Source organism: Acomys russatus, chromosome 32, assembly GCF_903995435.1.
Source record: "Acomys russatus chromosome 32, mAcoRus1.1, whole genome shotgun sequence".
NCBI lineage: Eukaryota > Metazoa > Chordata > Mammalia > Rodentia > Muridae > Acomys > Acomys russatus.
This window is the reverse complement of record NC_067168.1, coordinates 13,697,265-13,713,172: the sequence shown is the minus strand read 5'-3', so window position 1 is coordinate 13,713,172 and position 15,908 is coordinate 13,697,265. Positions and strand designations below refer to the sequence as shown.

The 15,908-nt window shown below is 40.0% G+C and overlaps 1 protein-coding gene across 1 annotated transcript in view; it reads left to right on the top strand.

Moving 5' to 3' along the window:
- Positions 1-7,894, top strand: part of Ibtk (inhibitor of Bruton tyrosine kinase) — a 66,641-nt gene extending 58,747 nt beyond the window's left edge. Inside the window, exons 27-29 of the mRNA XM_051140568.1 lie at positions 5,894-5,965; positions 6,416-6,548; positions 7,698-7,894. Of these exons, the coding sequence (XP_050996525.1) occupies positions 5,894-5,965; positions 6,416-6,548; positions 7,698-7,829 (337 nt within the window). The 3' untranslated portion in view covers positions 7,830-7,894. The remainder of the gene's footprint in view (positions 1-5,893; positions 5,966-6,415; positions 6,549-7,697) is intronic.
- The last annotated feature ends 8,014 nt before the right edge of the window (positions 7,895-15,908 follow it).

Sequence of the window (15,908 nt, the reverse complement as noted above, 5' to 3'; positions counted from 1 at the left end):
TTTTTATAAAAATGATTTATTGCCAGTCATGGTTGCACACTCCTTTAATCCCAGCACTCAAGAAGAAGTGGCAGGCGACTGGAGAGATGGTTCAGAGGTTAAGAGAATTGGCTGCTCTTCCAAAGAAAGGTCCTGAGTTCAATTCCCAGCAACCTCAGGGTGGTTCACAACCATCTGTAATGAGATCTGGTTCCCTCTTCTGGGGTGCAGCCACACATGCAGGCAGTACACCTTGCGATAATGTAGGGTAGGTAAATTTCAGTACAGACAGGACATACTTGTTTATGAGATGAGAAGCCAGGTAGCAAGTGCAAAAAGTGAGGCTGAGCAGGGAACACCTCGTGTTTATCTGTCAGTACTCCTGGCTTCCTGGGAGAGGCAGTGCCTACTGACCACAGCAGCATTTTAATTAACATGTCTTTTCCAATATGGATATGGAGATATATATATATATAATTTTTTCCCCCTTTTTTAAACAGAGTCTTCTGTAGTCCAGGGTGGCTGGCCTTGAACTTACTATGTAACTGAAGGTGACCTTAAACTCTTGATCTTCCTGCCTTTACATCCCAAGTACAGGGATTACAGGCCTCTGTCATCACACCTGGGTTCTCAATTGTACTTGCAAATGAACTTGTTTTTGACTGCTGGAAGGGCGGGCAGTAATAGGAAAAAGTTTTGGGTTACTTGGTATCACATGCACATCTCCCCACAATGTTAAGCCTAGAGTGTTAATAGAAAAGGTACTGTCATTTGTGGTCAGATTAATGTTTTATGTAATGACAAACACTTTATTTTAGATTTTTGTTGTTAAACCATTGTTTGTCTTCCCACAAATCCATTTTTACGAACTCAGACCTGCCATCTGTTGTTTGAGAGACTGAGGGAGGGTTGCCGTGAATGCCAGTCTGGGCTTCGTAGTGAGTTCTAAGGCAGTCTATGTCTCAAACAACTACACCAGCAGCAGCAGAAGTGTTCTGCTCAATTTCTGTCTATCAAGCAGACGATATAAGCTCTGGTTAAAACAAGTAGAGCCCCAGAGGTGTTTGACTTCAGCTTACCCTTCTGTGGAACTGGAGGGTCTATAGGAGAGTTCCAACAGCAGTTGTGTCTGAGATTTCTGTTGTGTGTGAAATGTTTACAGACTTTTTTTTTTTTTAATGGATATTGTGGTTGGTTTTCTTATTGCAGATAGGTACATTTAGAAGCACTGTTTTTGAGGAATTTTGTTACAATACAGAAAGTTAGAATTGAAAGGATCTGCTTACTATCTTCCTAGCTTTTAAAATAATTTTAGAAGGGGAAGGCTATTTTAAATAGAACTCAAATATTTTTTAAAAAACCCTTTCACCTATAAATTTTCAAGTTAAAATTTTAATGTTCATTACCCTTTTTTTACTTCTTTCTGCTTCATAAGCCTTCAGTTATTAATTAATCCTTTTAGTTCTTATGCAGATTCAACTTTTTCCTGTCCATTGCCAGCCTCATCGTACTGTACAACCATATTTCTGTTACCACTTGATTCCATTCTGGAAAACTAAAGCAATCTGGCTAGCCTTAATAGTGCCCTGCTGTAGGACTCTTTGTGCTAGAACTGCAGGTGTGAGTCATTTCCTTATTCTCTTCCCTGTTCTTTCTGCACTGTCCATATCATGAGCATATGTCCTATTATCAGATAGCATACTGCAGACTACTTTGACATATGACCTACGCTTTGGATTTGCTTGTCCTTGACTTGTCCATCTTGCTTAGATTTCAAGACACACGTCAGACCTTATGCCTGAAGCCAAATGACAGTCTATCTAATGTTCTCATCAAGCCAAAGTCAAGCAAGCTGTAGATACGTCACACCCCATACCCAGCTGTTCACTCTTTAGTAAGCAGTGCCTGTGAGTCCTTGTCTCGGTAATAGCCTACCATCCGGATCTGGCTAATTTTAGCTCTTGGGTATTTAATATATGCACTAAACTTCATAACAAAGACTCTCCCCCATCTCATGTCTCTGTAGCTTTTTACCTTAGTTACAAAAGAGGCTCTGCGCCTAGTCTTCTTCCTTCACTACACTGAGCCAGTGTGTTCCGTTTTAGAAATACAAAACTAGGCTGGAGAAATGGCTCAGAGGTTAAGAGCCCTGTCTGCTCTTCCAGAGGTCCTGAGTTCAATTCCCAGCAACCATGTGGTAGTTCACAGCCATTTATAAAGAGATCTGTGCCCTCATCTGGTGTGTAGACATACACGCAGGCAAACACTGTATATGTAATAAATAAATAAATCTTAAAAAAAAAAAAAAAAGAAATACAGAACTTACCGCCTTTAGAGTAAATGCTAGAATTCTCAATATGGCCTTCAATATCTACATTGCCTGGTTTCTGTCAGCCTCTTTCATTTTGTCTTAGGAAATAATCCCAGTGATATTGCCTTTGACTTTCTCTTATTCACAACTGTCCTTTCTATTACCTTAGCCTTTGATTCCAACATTTCATTCTATTCAGTTGGGTATTTTAGAGGCGTCATACTCCCTTTAGTCGGTTTCTGTTACGTATTTCTGCCATGCTTCTGTAATGTGGGTATAATTGTTGCTAGTGATTCTTCTGTTTGTTTGGAACCAGGATCTTACTGTATAGTTCTGGCTGGCCTGGAATTTTCTGTGTAAACCAGGCAGATCTCAACTCTCAGAAATCCACCTCTACCTCTATCTCTGCCTCCGCCTTCCCCAGGAATGGGATTAAAAGTGTGAGCAACCATGCCTGGTACTAGTGTTTAGTGTTTGTGTGCTGTATCTTTTCATATCAGTGTCGTTACAACAAGGATGATGTCTCTCTTGCTAGTCATTGCACACACATGCTTAAAATGGGTATCTAATGAGTATCTGCTGATGGACTGAATAAATAATATGAATTAAAACTGTACCTCCTTTTCAGATAACATTTTTGAATATAGTGAATTTTTATTGGGTGTCTCTGATGCACAAATTTCAAAGTATAAAAATATAGTTTATTTTTATAGTACTGTACATTTTAAGTACTAGCAGTATAAATTGAGATTTTAATTTTTCATTGAGTAAGTTGGTCATGGAGCTCAGAAAACCTTAAGGATCTGTGGTTTGCTAGTTGGTCACTAGAGTGTGCTGTCACATTGAGACTAAACTGAGCAGTATCTGCTGTCATATGACTGGAAGTTTGAGTTGAAAGATCATGTGTCAGTAGATGGCTCTCACTGATAAGGATATGGAAAAAGCATAGATTATATTTTATTTAATCATAGAAAACATGTAATTCACAAGTAAATTTTTTAAAAGAAGGACATAAAACACTTCAGACAAGCAAAATAATCACCAAGTTAGGGGATACCAGGTAGCGTCATACTGGCGTCTGTTGGGCGTATGTAAAAACACAGTATGCAGGCCCAGCCCTGGTGGATTTGAAGTCTGGCTAATAAGTGGAAATATGCATACATGATGTTAAGTGGCCACCCAGAGTGAAACGGCAAGTCCATGCAGCAGCACAGGAGAGGTTACGGTGAAGGAAGTCACACGGGCTAGACGTGTGAGAGGAGAAGAGACTTCCACAACCCTCCTGTGACCGTGGGAGGAGCAGAAAACAGGCCATGTCACTATTGAGCCTTTTTGTTGTTAAAGGCTTTGGAATGTGGACTGAGATTTTTAAAGAAATAAAAATATAGCGAGGGAAGCACAAGCAGGAAATAGTGGAGGAAAAGTAGGAGGACAGGCGTGCTGGTGGTTCTTGGGGTAGAGTGTAAGTTAGGGCCCCAGCTGAAGAAAGTCTGCACCCCACACATTTTTATCTTGATTGTAGAAAATGTGACTTTAAAATATTTTGCCCCCAAGGCAACGGCAAGCAAAGAAAGGCAGTGTCATCTGGAGATGTTAAAATGCAGAAGGGAAGGGTTTGCGGTCTTTTAGCTCTTTATTCTTAGTGTGGTTTTTTCATTTTCCTTTCACCTAAATGTCTTTGCAGCTCTGGACTGGGAAATGCAAGCCATGTTTCTAATCACCATGAACAACTTCCTGAAACAAAGTTACTATTAGGATTGTATAAGTTTTAATATTAGGTAAATTTTAAAAATAAAGCAGTATAAAATCTTATAAATAAAAATATATTGTCTAAGCAAAAACAGCTTAGTTCTTTTAACATCTAAAATTGACTGGATTTTTCAATTTAAGCAAAAGTAAAAAATATTTAACATAACCTTTTGGTAAATTTTTCTTTTTCAGAAGGCTGACTGTATACAGGTTGTATATTAGAATATCTGGTTTTGTTTTTAGTATCTAAATCTTAATAACTTTGTTATGTGAAAGCTTAGAACTCTTAAAAATGTTTGTATTTAATAGCTTTCCTGTATTTTATGATGAAATTTTGATGGAGTTCCAGTTGTTTGGGATAAAGAAATGACTAATATAGTTATCCATTAAAGTTTATCAGTGGAAAGAGATGTGGAATTATAATCTCATGAGACAAATTTTTGTCATTTTAAAATTTGGGGGTATTTGCTAGCCAAGCTCCCCACTGTGTTAAAGTTACAATCCCAGACTGAGGTTTCAGTGTAACAGTGTAGCCCTTCCTTGGCGTCACTGTATATGAAGTAAGGGTCATATAGACCTATTGAGGCACCTTCATAAAATAGAATTCTTAATCTTAAATCTTTAGTTTACATCGACTTAGTAGGCTCTGAGTTTGAAACCTCCTTAAACTGTTAATTTAGTTTTATTACCATTTTCCAATTCCTTATTAGCTAATATTAAGTGTGGAAAATAATGGGTTTCCTTGTGACATCGCCATAAATAGCTCTGGTGTATGTTGGTTATACCCAATGTAGTGACTTACTGTAGTTGTCTAGCAACTAAGTAATTATCAGTTCTACATTATTTGTGTGTCTTTGAGAGTATCGATACATTTTAATTGGTTCCCAGAACCACCAGGATAATTTTCAGCACCTGCAGTGTAGTTGTTGAATAAGCTATCCCCGATAGACTCTGGTATTTGAATACTTGGTCCCCACTTGGTGGTAGTGTTTGGGAAGGCTTATGAGGTTCAGCCTTGGTGGAGGGAGTGTGCCACCGGGGTCAAGCTTTGAGAGTGACTTAGGCCATTTCCAGTGCACTCGCTCTGCTTCCTGTTTGTGAAAGAAGATGTGAGCTCTCAGCTTGCTATTACAGCCAGTGTGCATACTGCCCCGCTCTGCCATCATGGGCTCTTAAACCTTGAAATCTAGCCAAGAGTGTAACATATATGGAAACTATTCTGTATTCTGATAGGATTAACTTAAATGGAGATCAAATGCAGCTTCCCTTGGTTAAGTCCTTGGGCAGGTCTCACAAGTCAGACCAGGGCTAGAGACCAGAGGTTGCTATGGTGTTAAAATATTAGATCTAAAGGACAAACACAGGCAGCAACTTCATGTGTCAGTTACTCTTGTGTTGCTGTAACAAAATGCTGCAACCCAGGTAGTTTAAAGAAGGAGGGGTCTATTTGGGATTATGGTTCCAGAAACAGAAACTCTTGCAGATTGCATCTTATGTTCCATTCTGTCTGTTACCTAGAGATAACACAGCACATTAGCTGCCCACAAAATACGAATGCTAGTGACTCGCAGAGGCCTTTGTATTTTTCGCGTATGCCTGATTACCATACATAACAGCAATATATGAGCAACAGCAATGTATGAGCATCAGCAGAAAAAGATGGCTCCTTATGATGCTTTCCCTGCATTGTTCATTTCTCTGTAGAGTCTTTCTTGGCTTGTCCTTCTTAGCTAGGCCTGACTACACACAGTAATCTGTCTCCTAGGACGGGGGAGGCTCTGCTGTATCTATTAGTAAGACATTTTACTAACATTACTGAAATTCTTAATCCTGATTTTGAAATTTGTCTTACAGATGTTCAACTCATGGAGCTCCAGGACTAGAAAGCAATCATGTTTCTGATTTTCCACTTCTAGACAGTCCCAAGTAAGCTTAATTGATTACCTGTGGGCCTCGAATGCTAAGCTGGTGTTTCACATTAATACACACACACATACACACACACACACACACACACACACACACACACACGTGTATGTATGTGTGTATATATATATAGTAATTGTGTAGTTGAAAGTACTAGAATGTATTGCTTGAATACTCTCTTTTCTAAAGTAAGAGTTAATTATATCATTTGTTACACCTTGACTTTTTAGAATTTTCTAAAATATTACCTGTAACACTTACTTAAATAAAATAATGATTCTCCTTTGCTGTGTTTTCACCTCACCATTCCGTAATTTCTGCAGAGCTTCCTGGTTGCATTATGCAGTAGTTCCTAGGGGGGAAACAGCATTGCTTAATAATATTCCATAGGAAGTTTTACATGGAAAACTTTGAGGACATGAATAAAAGCCATTATTGTCATTCTTCCAGCCCCTGGCTATCTTCTTCACTTGCCACTTCTACTGCGGTTGCTCCAGTCACGTTCGCATCTATTGTAGAAGAAGAGCGGCAACAAGAAGCTGCCCTCATCAGAAGTCGGGAGAAACCCTTGGCTCTCATTCAGGTGAGTGGCATGCTCACTCAGCGTCAGCTCAGCGAGGACCCTAGCTCTGTGGGCTTTGTTGTTATTTGTTTGCTCGAGACCTTGTCTAACTCTGTAGTCCAAGCTGGCCCGGACAGTCTTCCTGCCTGTCTTCCACATGTTCTGTTATTGATGTGACTACCACACCCGGCTCATGAATAGGACTGTAGGAAATTGTATTTATTTTATTGCTTGGCTTTGAGCAGCTGACTAAATCTCTCAGACTAAAACTTAAAAATGCATGTTAAACAAGATTGGAATATCCATTAACTCAAGTAATTAATTGAAGATATTCAGGGCAATTAATTTGAGCTAGCACATTGTGATCAGGTTTCTTCTATTTTTACTATTAGCAATGCTTTGGGCTGTTTTAGGTTTTAAAAGTAGCCAGTTGAACAATTGGATGATTTTTCCTGCTCCCCTCAGCAGATACTTCAGCTCCTAGATTATAAACAACAGAGACAATCTTTGCCTTAACTTATACAAAAGAGGATTTATTTGAGAGATGGGAGATTTCACAGACACATTTAAAAGATTAGAGATACAGGCTGAGGAAAGACAAGCCCCATGACTCTGGAGAGTACAAAAACAAGATGTAGAGGTGGTACAGCAGCAAAAAGTACCTCACAGGGTGAAACGCCAGCATGAGGGGACCCCAGAAATGCCATTCAGTTTCTTCTTAACTTTAAGATTCAAATTGAGGTGCTGGCAGATGGCTCAGCACCTTAGGGCATGTATTTCTCTTGTAGAGGACCTGGGCTTGGTTCTCAGCACTACCCTCACTTACCTCACAACCACCTTTAACTTCAGCGCTAGGAATCTGGAAGTTCTCTTCTGGCCTCCAAGGGTACTGGGTATACATGGTGCGCAGACATGCACTCAGACACACATGCATGCGCATACACATTGTAAGAAGAGATCTGAGTTGAAGTGAGAGCAGATACCCGATTATTCCAGCTCAGGCTCAAGATTTCTAAGAAGGCCAAGGGACAGCAAGGTGTCTGACTCAGTTCTGCTTTGTTGCATCTATGCAAAGTCCCAGGGACTCCAGGGAAAGCCAGACACCACTGCATCCTGCTAACCTGCTCTCCTTCAAAACAAAGCAGACCGTCTCTCCTTCTCTTCTCCCAGGTCGAGGAGCATGCAATACAAGACTTGCTGGTTTTCTATGAGGCATTCGGCAACCCTGATGAGTTTGTTGTCGTTGAAAGGACACCACAGGGGCCTCTTGCAGTGCCAATGTGGAACAAGCATGGGTGCTAGCTCACTGGAGAGAGGAGACCGCTCCCAGGCTGCGATTACTGCAGTCATGTGAAGAAAACCTGTGCAGAAGCATTCTTATAGATTTGGTCACAGATTGTTCTAGTCAGCAGGAGTGGATATGATTTCTTCCCATACTTTATAATGTTTGTATGACTAATGAGAAATTTATCAGAATTGTGATTTTTAGTAACTTTTATGTGAAAGTCTGTCAGGAAAAATGTTAGGCTAAGGTTGGTTGGATTGTATTTTCTAAATTACCTTACAAAGGAAAATATGGGTGAAGTGTAAAGTTTAGGAATAATTCATTAAAAATAATTTTTTTCACTTGAGAATTTGAGGTAATTTAGAAGAGCTTATTTTTTAAATAAGACATTGATGAGCTTAAGGCATCATTATTTCTGATTCACTAATGGCCAGCATGTTCAGTTTGCACAGTAGGTGTGTCTGTATTGTTGCTTTTTCACTGGGCTGTTCATTCTTAGGCCTCTTTGCCATTGGACCTGATGAAATGCTGTGTGATTCTTAGCTCTCCAGGACAATTTAGTCAAAGACCATGCCTTCTGTGGGAGACTTGGATTCATGGATTTTTATTGAGATGAGAAGATAGCAAGAGAGGACAGATGAATATCTAATTGTGAAAGAATCAGTTTCTTAAGGTGTTAAATTTTTCTAAAACAAGCATAGGAATACTGAGTAGTTTGCCGGAATGGTTGCTCATAGTTACTGTTTAATACTGCGTAACCAGAAGTTCTGTGAGCCTGGATTATATGTGTACCTGTAAATTTTGATTATTTTCTTTATAGTACGGTGTTTGGTTTGGTTTTCTGTATTTAAAATTAAAAGAAAAACAATGTTAAAATGTGTGCTTCGATATGTAGACAAAATGAGAAATGTAATGCTGAGCTTCTGGCGAAGAGTCCCTGGGGATATGAGGGCAGTTTGCTGCTCGAGTGCAGTTGATGGGAAATTGGCTGAAGCTAACTCAGCATTCCAGTTCAGTTCCACCCACAAGCAGCAGACATGTAAGCAAGTGTGCAATAAAAAATAATCTTGACCCACTCAGCCCTGCTGTGTGTTTGACATTGTGTGTAGCACTATATTGACACCTTAAGGGGAGAATGTCCAGATATTCTTAATTATTTCACCTGATTTGCAACACTGATGGTAAATTGTATATTTTTACTCTGCTAAAAATCCCAAGTTTTATATTCTATATGTTTGAGTAATTTGAGAAAAAATGGACTTTACGATGTATGTCTTTTTTATATCAGTAAAGATGCTTTCCGAGCCATTAGCTTATGGGCTTGGATGCGCTGAAGACATTGTCCATGAGGGTTTGCTTCTTGTCCTCCATTCTGCCTCTTAAGTCCCCTCAGAAGCCCCTGTTGCAGTCAGAGAGCATGAAGGGGAGCTGGGGCTGACTGAGTGTGGGACTCTCATCCTTCGTTTATAAACCGTGACCAGATTCCTTGTACTTTATAACTGTTTCATACAGTGAGCTACTGTATACAATTTCATATGGGAAGAACTGCTTCTTCGAGAAAAGTGAAAGGTAAGTCCTTCAGTGAACTGTGGTTTTGATGAATAAGTCCAAGAACATGACAGCTGATATATTGCTTTGAAAACCCAGGAGGATGGTGCGAGCTTTTTCTAACAGTCCATTCTTCCTGTGGTCACTCATCCATCTCTAGATGTGCAGCTTTAAGAAAATCCAATAGGACTGAAGAAAATCAATGAGTCATCTACTTAAGTGATTGCTGAATTGGAGAGGCCCCTTTAAGACTCACCTAAATGTGTGTGAATGAGCACCCGCGCTGGAATGTGCTTACAGTTTGTGAGACCAAGAAAACTTGAAAATCAGTGAAGTTTAATGACAGAATACTAGGGTTTAGGTTTCTTTCTTCCTGCTCCTCCTCCTCCTCCTCTCCTCCTCCTTCTCCTCTTCTTCTTTTATTGTTGCTGCTTTAGTTGTAGTTGTTGAGACAGGGTTTCTCTGTGTCGCCATGGATGTCTTGGAACTCACTCTGTAGACCCAGCTGGCCTCTGCCTACTGCCTGGCAAGTCTTCTGAATTCTAAAAACATGTCTTTTAGGAAAATCCTGCTTTACCTAGGAACAACTGCATTCTGAAGGTCAGCCAGCCCTGGGTGGCCAGCTTGTCTGTGGCTCTTCTGGAGGACATGGGACATGTTTGGTTTTTATGACAAAGAGACTGACTGCTGTTTCTTAAATTTTCGATCTAAAGAAGCCCTGTTGGTTTCCCTCAGGCAGTTTGCTTTCTATACCGAAGAAAGTGAATTCCAGAAAGTGACCAATAAAATGATGTTTCTGTCTCTGTACTATGGTTCCCCTCTGACTATAGTGGACTCTCTCTGAAATGGTCATTTATCTATAGCAGGTTACCAAGAAAAAGAAATATGAAAAGACCACTTTTCATAGGAACTCTTTCTTAAGACAATGCCAAGCTGTGCCAGACATCCAAGACAATGCCAAGCTGTGCCAGACATCCAAGCCACGTTCTTGGACCTGCCCGTTACCCACCCAGCTGTACCTCGGCTCCAAGGCAAAACTTTCTAGCTGTGGTTCGTTTTCCTAACTGCTTGTGGTTCACTGGCCAGCCTTTGATTTGTGTGCAAGTGAGATCCTCCTGTTCCCATCCTTTCCTTGTTCCATTCTTTCCCAGATCACTTCAGCTAAGCCTGTGGGTCATTCCTGGCCTTTTCTTCTTCATTGTTTCCCTACCCATACACTTGGTGGTTTCCAGTACCTATCACCTTGGTTTATCCTTATCTTTTAGCTAGTCTTTCCTGTGTTTTTCTTATTACTTCCACTGTGTTTACTATATTTTTATATCCTTTAAAACAAACTCAAACTTTTGTCTCAGATCCATTCCCCACCCCCTTTGTACAGTATTTGTTTATTTGTCAATGTTAATATTTTGCCCTCATCTATGTGTGTACACTGTGCATTGCTCACAAAGGCCGGAAGAGGGCATCAGATCCCTAGAACTAGAGTTAGATGTTTCTGAGCAACCATGTGGGTGCTGGGACTCAAAAGACAAAAATCCAGTCACTTCCTGTTTTCCTTGTTCTGTGATGATTTTCCCAGCTAAAGTCAGAAGATTTTTTTCCCCCCCCTCTGGTCTGAACTGGAAATCCTACGGGATTTCCTTCCATCTTTCCATCTTTCATCATCTCAGTAGTCAACAACTCCAAAAGATGCAGCTCTTTCCTGAGCCTAGGCTTTTTATTTGTTAGCCTCTTGTGTCTAGCAGAAGCATTCTTGGACTGTGTATAGGTGTATTTTAGGAAATGCTTGCAGTAGTAGGTTTCCTTATAGCTTTATGGGAAAGTCATTTTTTTTAAAGATATTCTTTCTTACTTTAAAAAATTATTTATTTATTTTTATTTTATGTGCATTGGTGTTTTGTCTGTGTGATGATGTCAGATCCCAGGAAATTGTTGTTATAGACAGTTGTAAGCTATCATGTAGGTGCTGGGAATTGAACCCCGGTCTTCTGGAAGAACAGCCAGTACTCTTAACCACTGAGCCATCTCTCCAGCTGTGGGAAAGTCTTTAGTGTTATTTATTTCTCCCAGTTTCCCTCTTCTACTCTGTCCTCTCCCCCCAATTTATCCCTTCCTCCTCTATACTTCCTCCTTCAACCTCGTATTCCAGTGTGTTCTATGTCCTCTACCCCGAAAAACTCCAGTCCACCACTTCTTAGTAACTTCTGGTCCTCTGTGGGTATTCTAAATGAAACAAATATATCTAAAGATTCCCACAAGTGAGACAAATATGTGATGCTTATCTTTCTGGATATGGGTTGCCTCATTCAGAATCTGTTTATAAATTTCATACTTTCTTAATAGCTGAGTATTGTTCTACTGTGTAAGTATGCCACGTTTTGTGACTCATCCACATGTCCATGGGCATTGAATAGGGCTCTTCTGACAGTCTGTGTAAGCAGCTGTTAGGCTTCCTCTGCCTTCCAGCCTTCTGCCAGCAAGAGCTGCGGAGACTGCTTCTGTAAGGAATAGCATCAGAGCCTTTAGTTCATGGGGCATTGGACCTGTGACTGCTCTGTGGGCCCCTTAACCTGCTGACTCCACCCAGGCTTAGAAGACCCACCAGTTCATATGTATTGTGGGAATATCCTGTAAGGATGCCAAGAGAGAAATGCCAACATTTTCAGTTTCTTAATAAAGTCCCCTTTATTACTCTCATCCTTTAAGGCAGTAGTTCTCAGCCTTCCTAATACTGGGACACTACTACAGTTCCTCATGTTGTGGTGGCCCCATCCGTAAAATTATTTTCATTGCTGCCTCATAACCAATTTTGCTACTGTAATGAGTCTTAATGTAACTTTACGTGTTTCCCCATGGCCTTCCCCTGTAAGAGGGTTGTCCATGCCCCAGCACAGGTGTCTGGACCCACAGGTTCAGAATGAAAGCAGAGCCACTCACCTCTCCTGAACTGCAACTGGGACTGCAGTGTGGTGGGTGGAACTACAGCCAACGGACGTGGACCTTCAGTTTGAAAAGAACTACACCAGAAAAACTGACAACAGCAAAACCAAAAACTGGAAAGTTAAAAACAATAAAAAACAAAACCAAAAAAAAAAAAAAAAAAAAAAAAAAAAAAAAAATCAGGAGAAGAAAGCCACAATATATGTACAAACAAAATTTAAAAAACAAACAGACATGAAATAGAAAAGCATCTTCATAAAACCACATGTACCTGCCACACGTACCTGTGTTAGTTTTAGCTCAGCCTTTTAGATTTTAGCCATGGTCTCTGTCCAGGTTGTCTGCTGTCTAGATTGATCTTGAACCTGGTTCTGCCTCCCAAGTGCTGGGGTTACAGGCATTCACCAGCATGTCTGGGTCCTTTCACTGCACTTCATAAACTAGAAATAACAGATAGTTCTGCTAAACATATCACAGGATGGTCTGAGTTATTAACTCAGTTGAGCTTTTGTTTGATTTTATGTTTTAGAGAAAAAATTTCTCTCGAGTGCTAGCTACTATGTGTGTCCTCAACCTTAACTAAGATCTGTGTGGGATTTGAAAATATCTTTAACATAAATTATTAGTCGGTAAGAAACATTTTATAATTCTAGTATTTTATTTTCAGACCAGCAAAATGAAAAAAATTAGTGAGTTGGAAAGAAAAAGTGAATTTTCCTTTTTCTTTTAAGGAAAACCTCCACAAGACACTTATGGTTTCTTGCTCCTCTGCTATTACTATAAAATAGAATCGTGCCCTTGATTAATTTTCCAATCATCGTAGAAATAGAGAACTCTTAGAAAAAGAGTGGCTTGCAGGCTTGCAGTGAGATTCCATGTGAGGTGGGTGCCCATGTCTGTACTTAATAGTTGATTTTCGCCATCGCTGTCCCTGACATGTCTTTCTTTAAATTCCACAGAGGGTAGCAGTCAAGGACAGAAAAGGGGGCTTGGGGGTCTCATGGTCAGATTGGACATATGAGAAAGTCACAGCATCCTCTCAGGCTGTGCAGGCTGTAAACACTAGAGGTAAAGAAGCCACTAGGACCTAAAGGAAACCAGAATCCTGTGATAGATGTTTAACATTTACTTTGTATTTTTATATCTTCAACTTCTCAAGTTAGTAAGCCATTCAAAGTGAAAATCAGGATTTATGTTAAGATTTTTGAGGCTGGGCGTGGTGGCGCACACGTTTAATCCCAGCAATCAGGAAGCAGAGGCATATAGATGGATCTCTGTGAGTTTGAGGCCAGCCAGGTCTACAAGGCAAGTCCAGGTCAGCCAGGGAGAAACCCAGTCTTGGGGGGGGGGGGAGGATGTTTTTTGTTCCATTTAATCTTATTTGCCCTCAAATTCAGTGCTTCCTTGGATTGAACTTCAGAGTTCAAAGACAACTATATATTTTATGCAATATACACAACACATATGTAAATTGCTATATATAAATGCATATATATATAATTGGATTATATGCATAATTTAATTTACAAAGTTTGAGTAGGGTTTCTCATTAATAACATGCTCTAGTGCATATAATAAACCATTTATTACTGACTTCTCATGAATTCTACTTTAGTAACCTTCAAATCAGAAATCGTTTACAGAAATGGCAAGCATTCTAAAACAGCAGTTCCTGCATAGTGTATGGCTTCTTAATATGGACTCTTAGTTATGAAGAGGACCTATTTATTTTTCTCAAAAGCCCCATGGTTAAGTTAATTTGTGGAATATTATGTTGAGTAAAGAGTTCTGTTTTCAATGATGCTTGGGACTGTAAAATGCCGGTTCAGTCACAAACTCTTCCTTTTATTTGTGTATTCCATTGGGAATAAAGCCCTCTGTGGATTCTGGGTCACACTGACATTATAGCTGGAGAAGCTATAAAATTAGTCAAACTAGTAATACTTCTGTCTCTTAAAGGTTTGGGTTACTTGTCACCAGCAGTTGTACGTTGAGTATTTTTTTCTAGAGAAATAAAATTTTATACCCCCACACAACTTGTATATGGGTGTTCTTAGATTCGGTTGTAATAGAAAAATACCAGTTACCTAGATCCTCCTCGGCCTAAATCCTTAGGTGGATCATTTTCAGTCTTTGCTACTATTTACATAGCCAGAGGAGGAGTGTGCCTTCCCAGGTGGGGACTTAGTCCTTGCATTTCTACACTCCGCAAACTTTGATGTACAATAATAATTCCTACTTGACCAGAGTATGAAATACTGCTGATTCATGTAGAGAACACAGCAGTTGGTGAAGCAGAGATCTCAGATGCTGCAATGGAGTTCTTCAGCAGGGCCAGCCTGGAAGAGCAGCAGTATGTTAGACCACGATTGCTGTGTAAGAAAAGAGTTTGATCTCTTGTATTAAAATGGAAATTTGGCTTGGTTCACAATTATCTTTATTTTTCATAAAAATACTGCTGAGCTCACATTTTTCTTATCTACCAATTCCCCAGTGGCCACATAAGGCTGATTCCCTTATCAAGCACGTAGAAATGTGTCTTCTGTTTCCTCTAAAAGTTACCTAAAAATGAAAAGAAAACAATAAATAGAAAATCAACTGCCATTTCACAATGTGAGGGGTAGAGTTGTCAGGTAAGCTCATGAAAAATTTCTCATTAGCTACTGGAAAAATAAAGCCACAGTGGCATACCATTGCACACCCACTACTGTGACCAAAACAGGAAACAGTGAAAACTGGAGGTTGCAAGGTGGAGGACAGATGAGATGGGTAGGATTGGTGTGCATGATGTGAAACACAGAATTTTTTTATAAAGTTTTAAAAAGTAGTAAAAACCTCAAGTGTTGGTGTGTACCTACAAGAACTGGGTTCCTTTTTTTTTTAATTTTATTAATTTATTCATATTACATCTCGATTGTTAGGCCTTCCCCTGTTTCCTCCCATTCTTCCCTCCCTCCCACTTACCCCCTTCTCCCCTCCCCTATGTCTGTGATTGAGGGAGACCTCCTCCCCCTATATATGCTCTTAGAATATCGAGTCTCTTCTTGGTAACTTGCTATCCTTCCTCTGAGTGCCGCCAGGCCTCCCCGTCCAGGGGACGTGGTCAGAAAAGGGGCACCAGAGTTCATGTGAGAGTCAGATCTCACTCTCCACTCAACGGTGGAGAATATCCTGTTTGTCGGCTAGGTCCTGGTAGGGGTTCAAAGCTTACTGCCTATATTCTCCTTGGCTGGTGCCTTAGTTTGAGGAGGACCAAGAGCTGGGTTTCTTATCTGCTGGTGGGAAAGAAAAATGGTATGGCTGTTCTGGAAAACTGCCCTTATGACCAGTAGTTGTACTTGAGTATTTTTCCTAGAGAAAAAAAAAAAAATGTTTACTTTTTTTTCACTTACACAAAACTTGTACGTAGGTGTTCTTAGCTTAGCTGTGGTAGGAAGATACTGGAAGCTACCTAGATCTCCCTCAACCTACATCCCTTGTATTGGGGGTGGATTGTTTTCAGCTCTTCTTACTGTTTACTTACATAACTGGAGGAGGAGAATGTGACTTCTGAGATGGAAGAGCTCCAGCATTCCTGCGCTCAGCAAACTTTGATGCATAAGCAGTGAAGA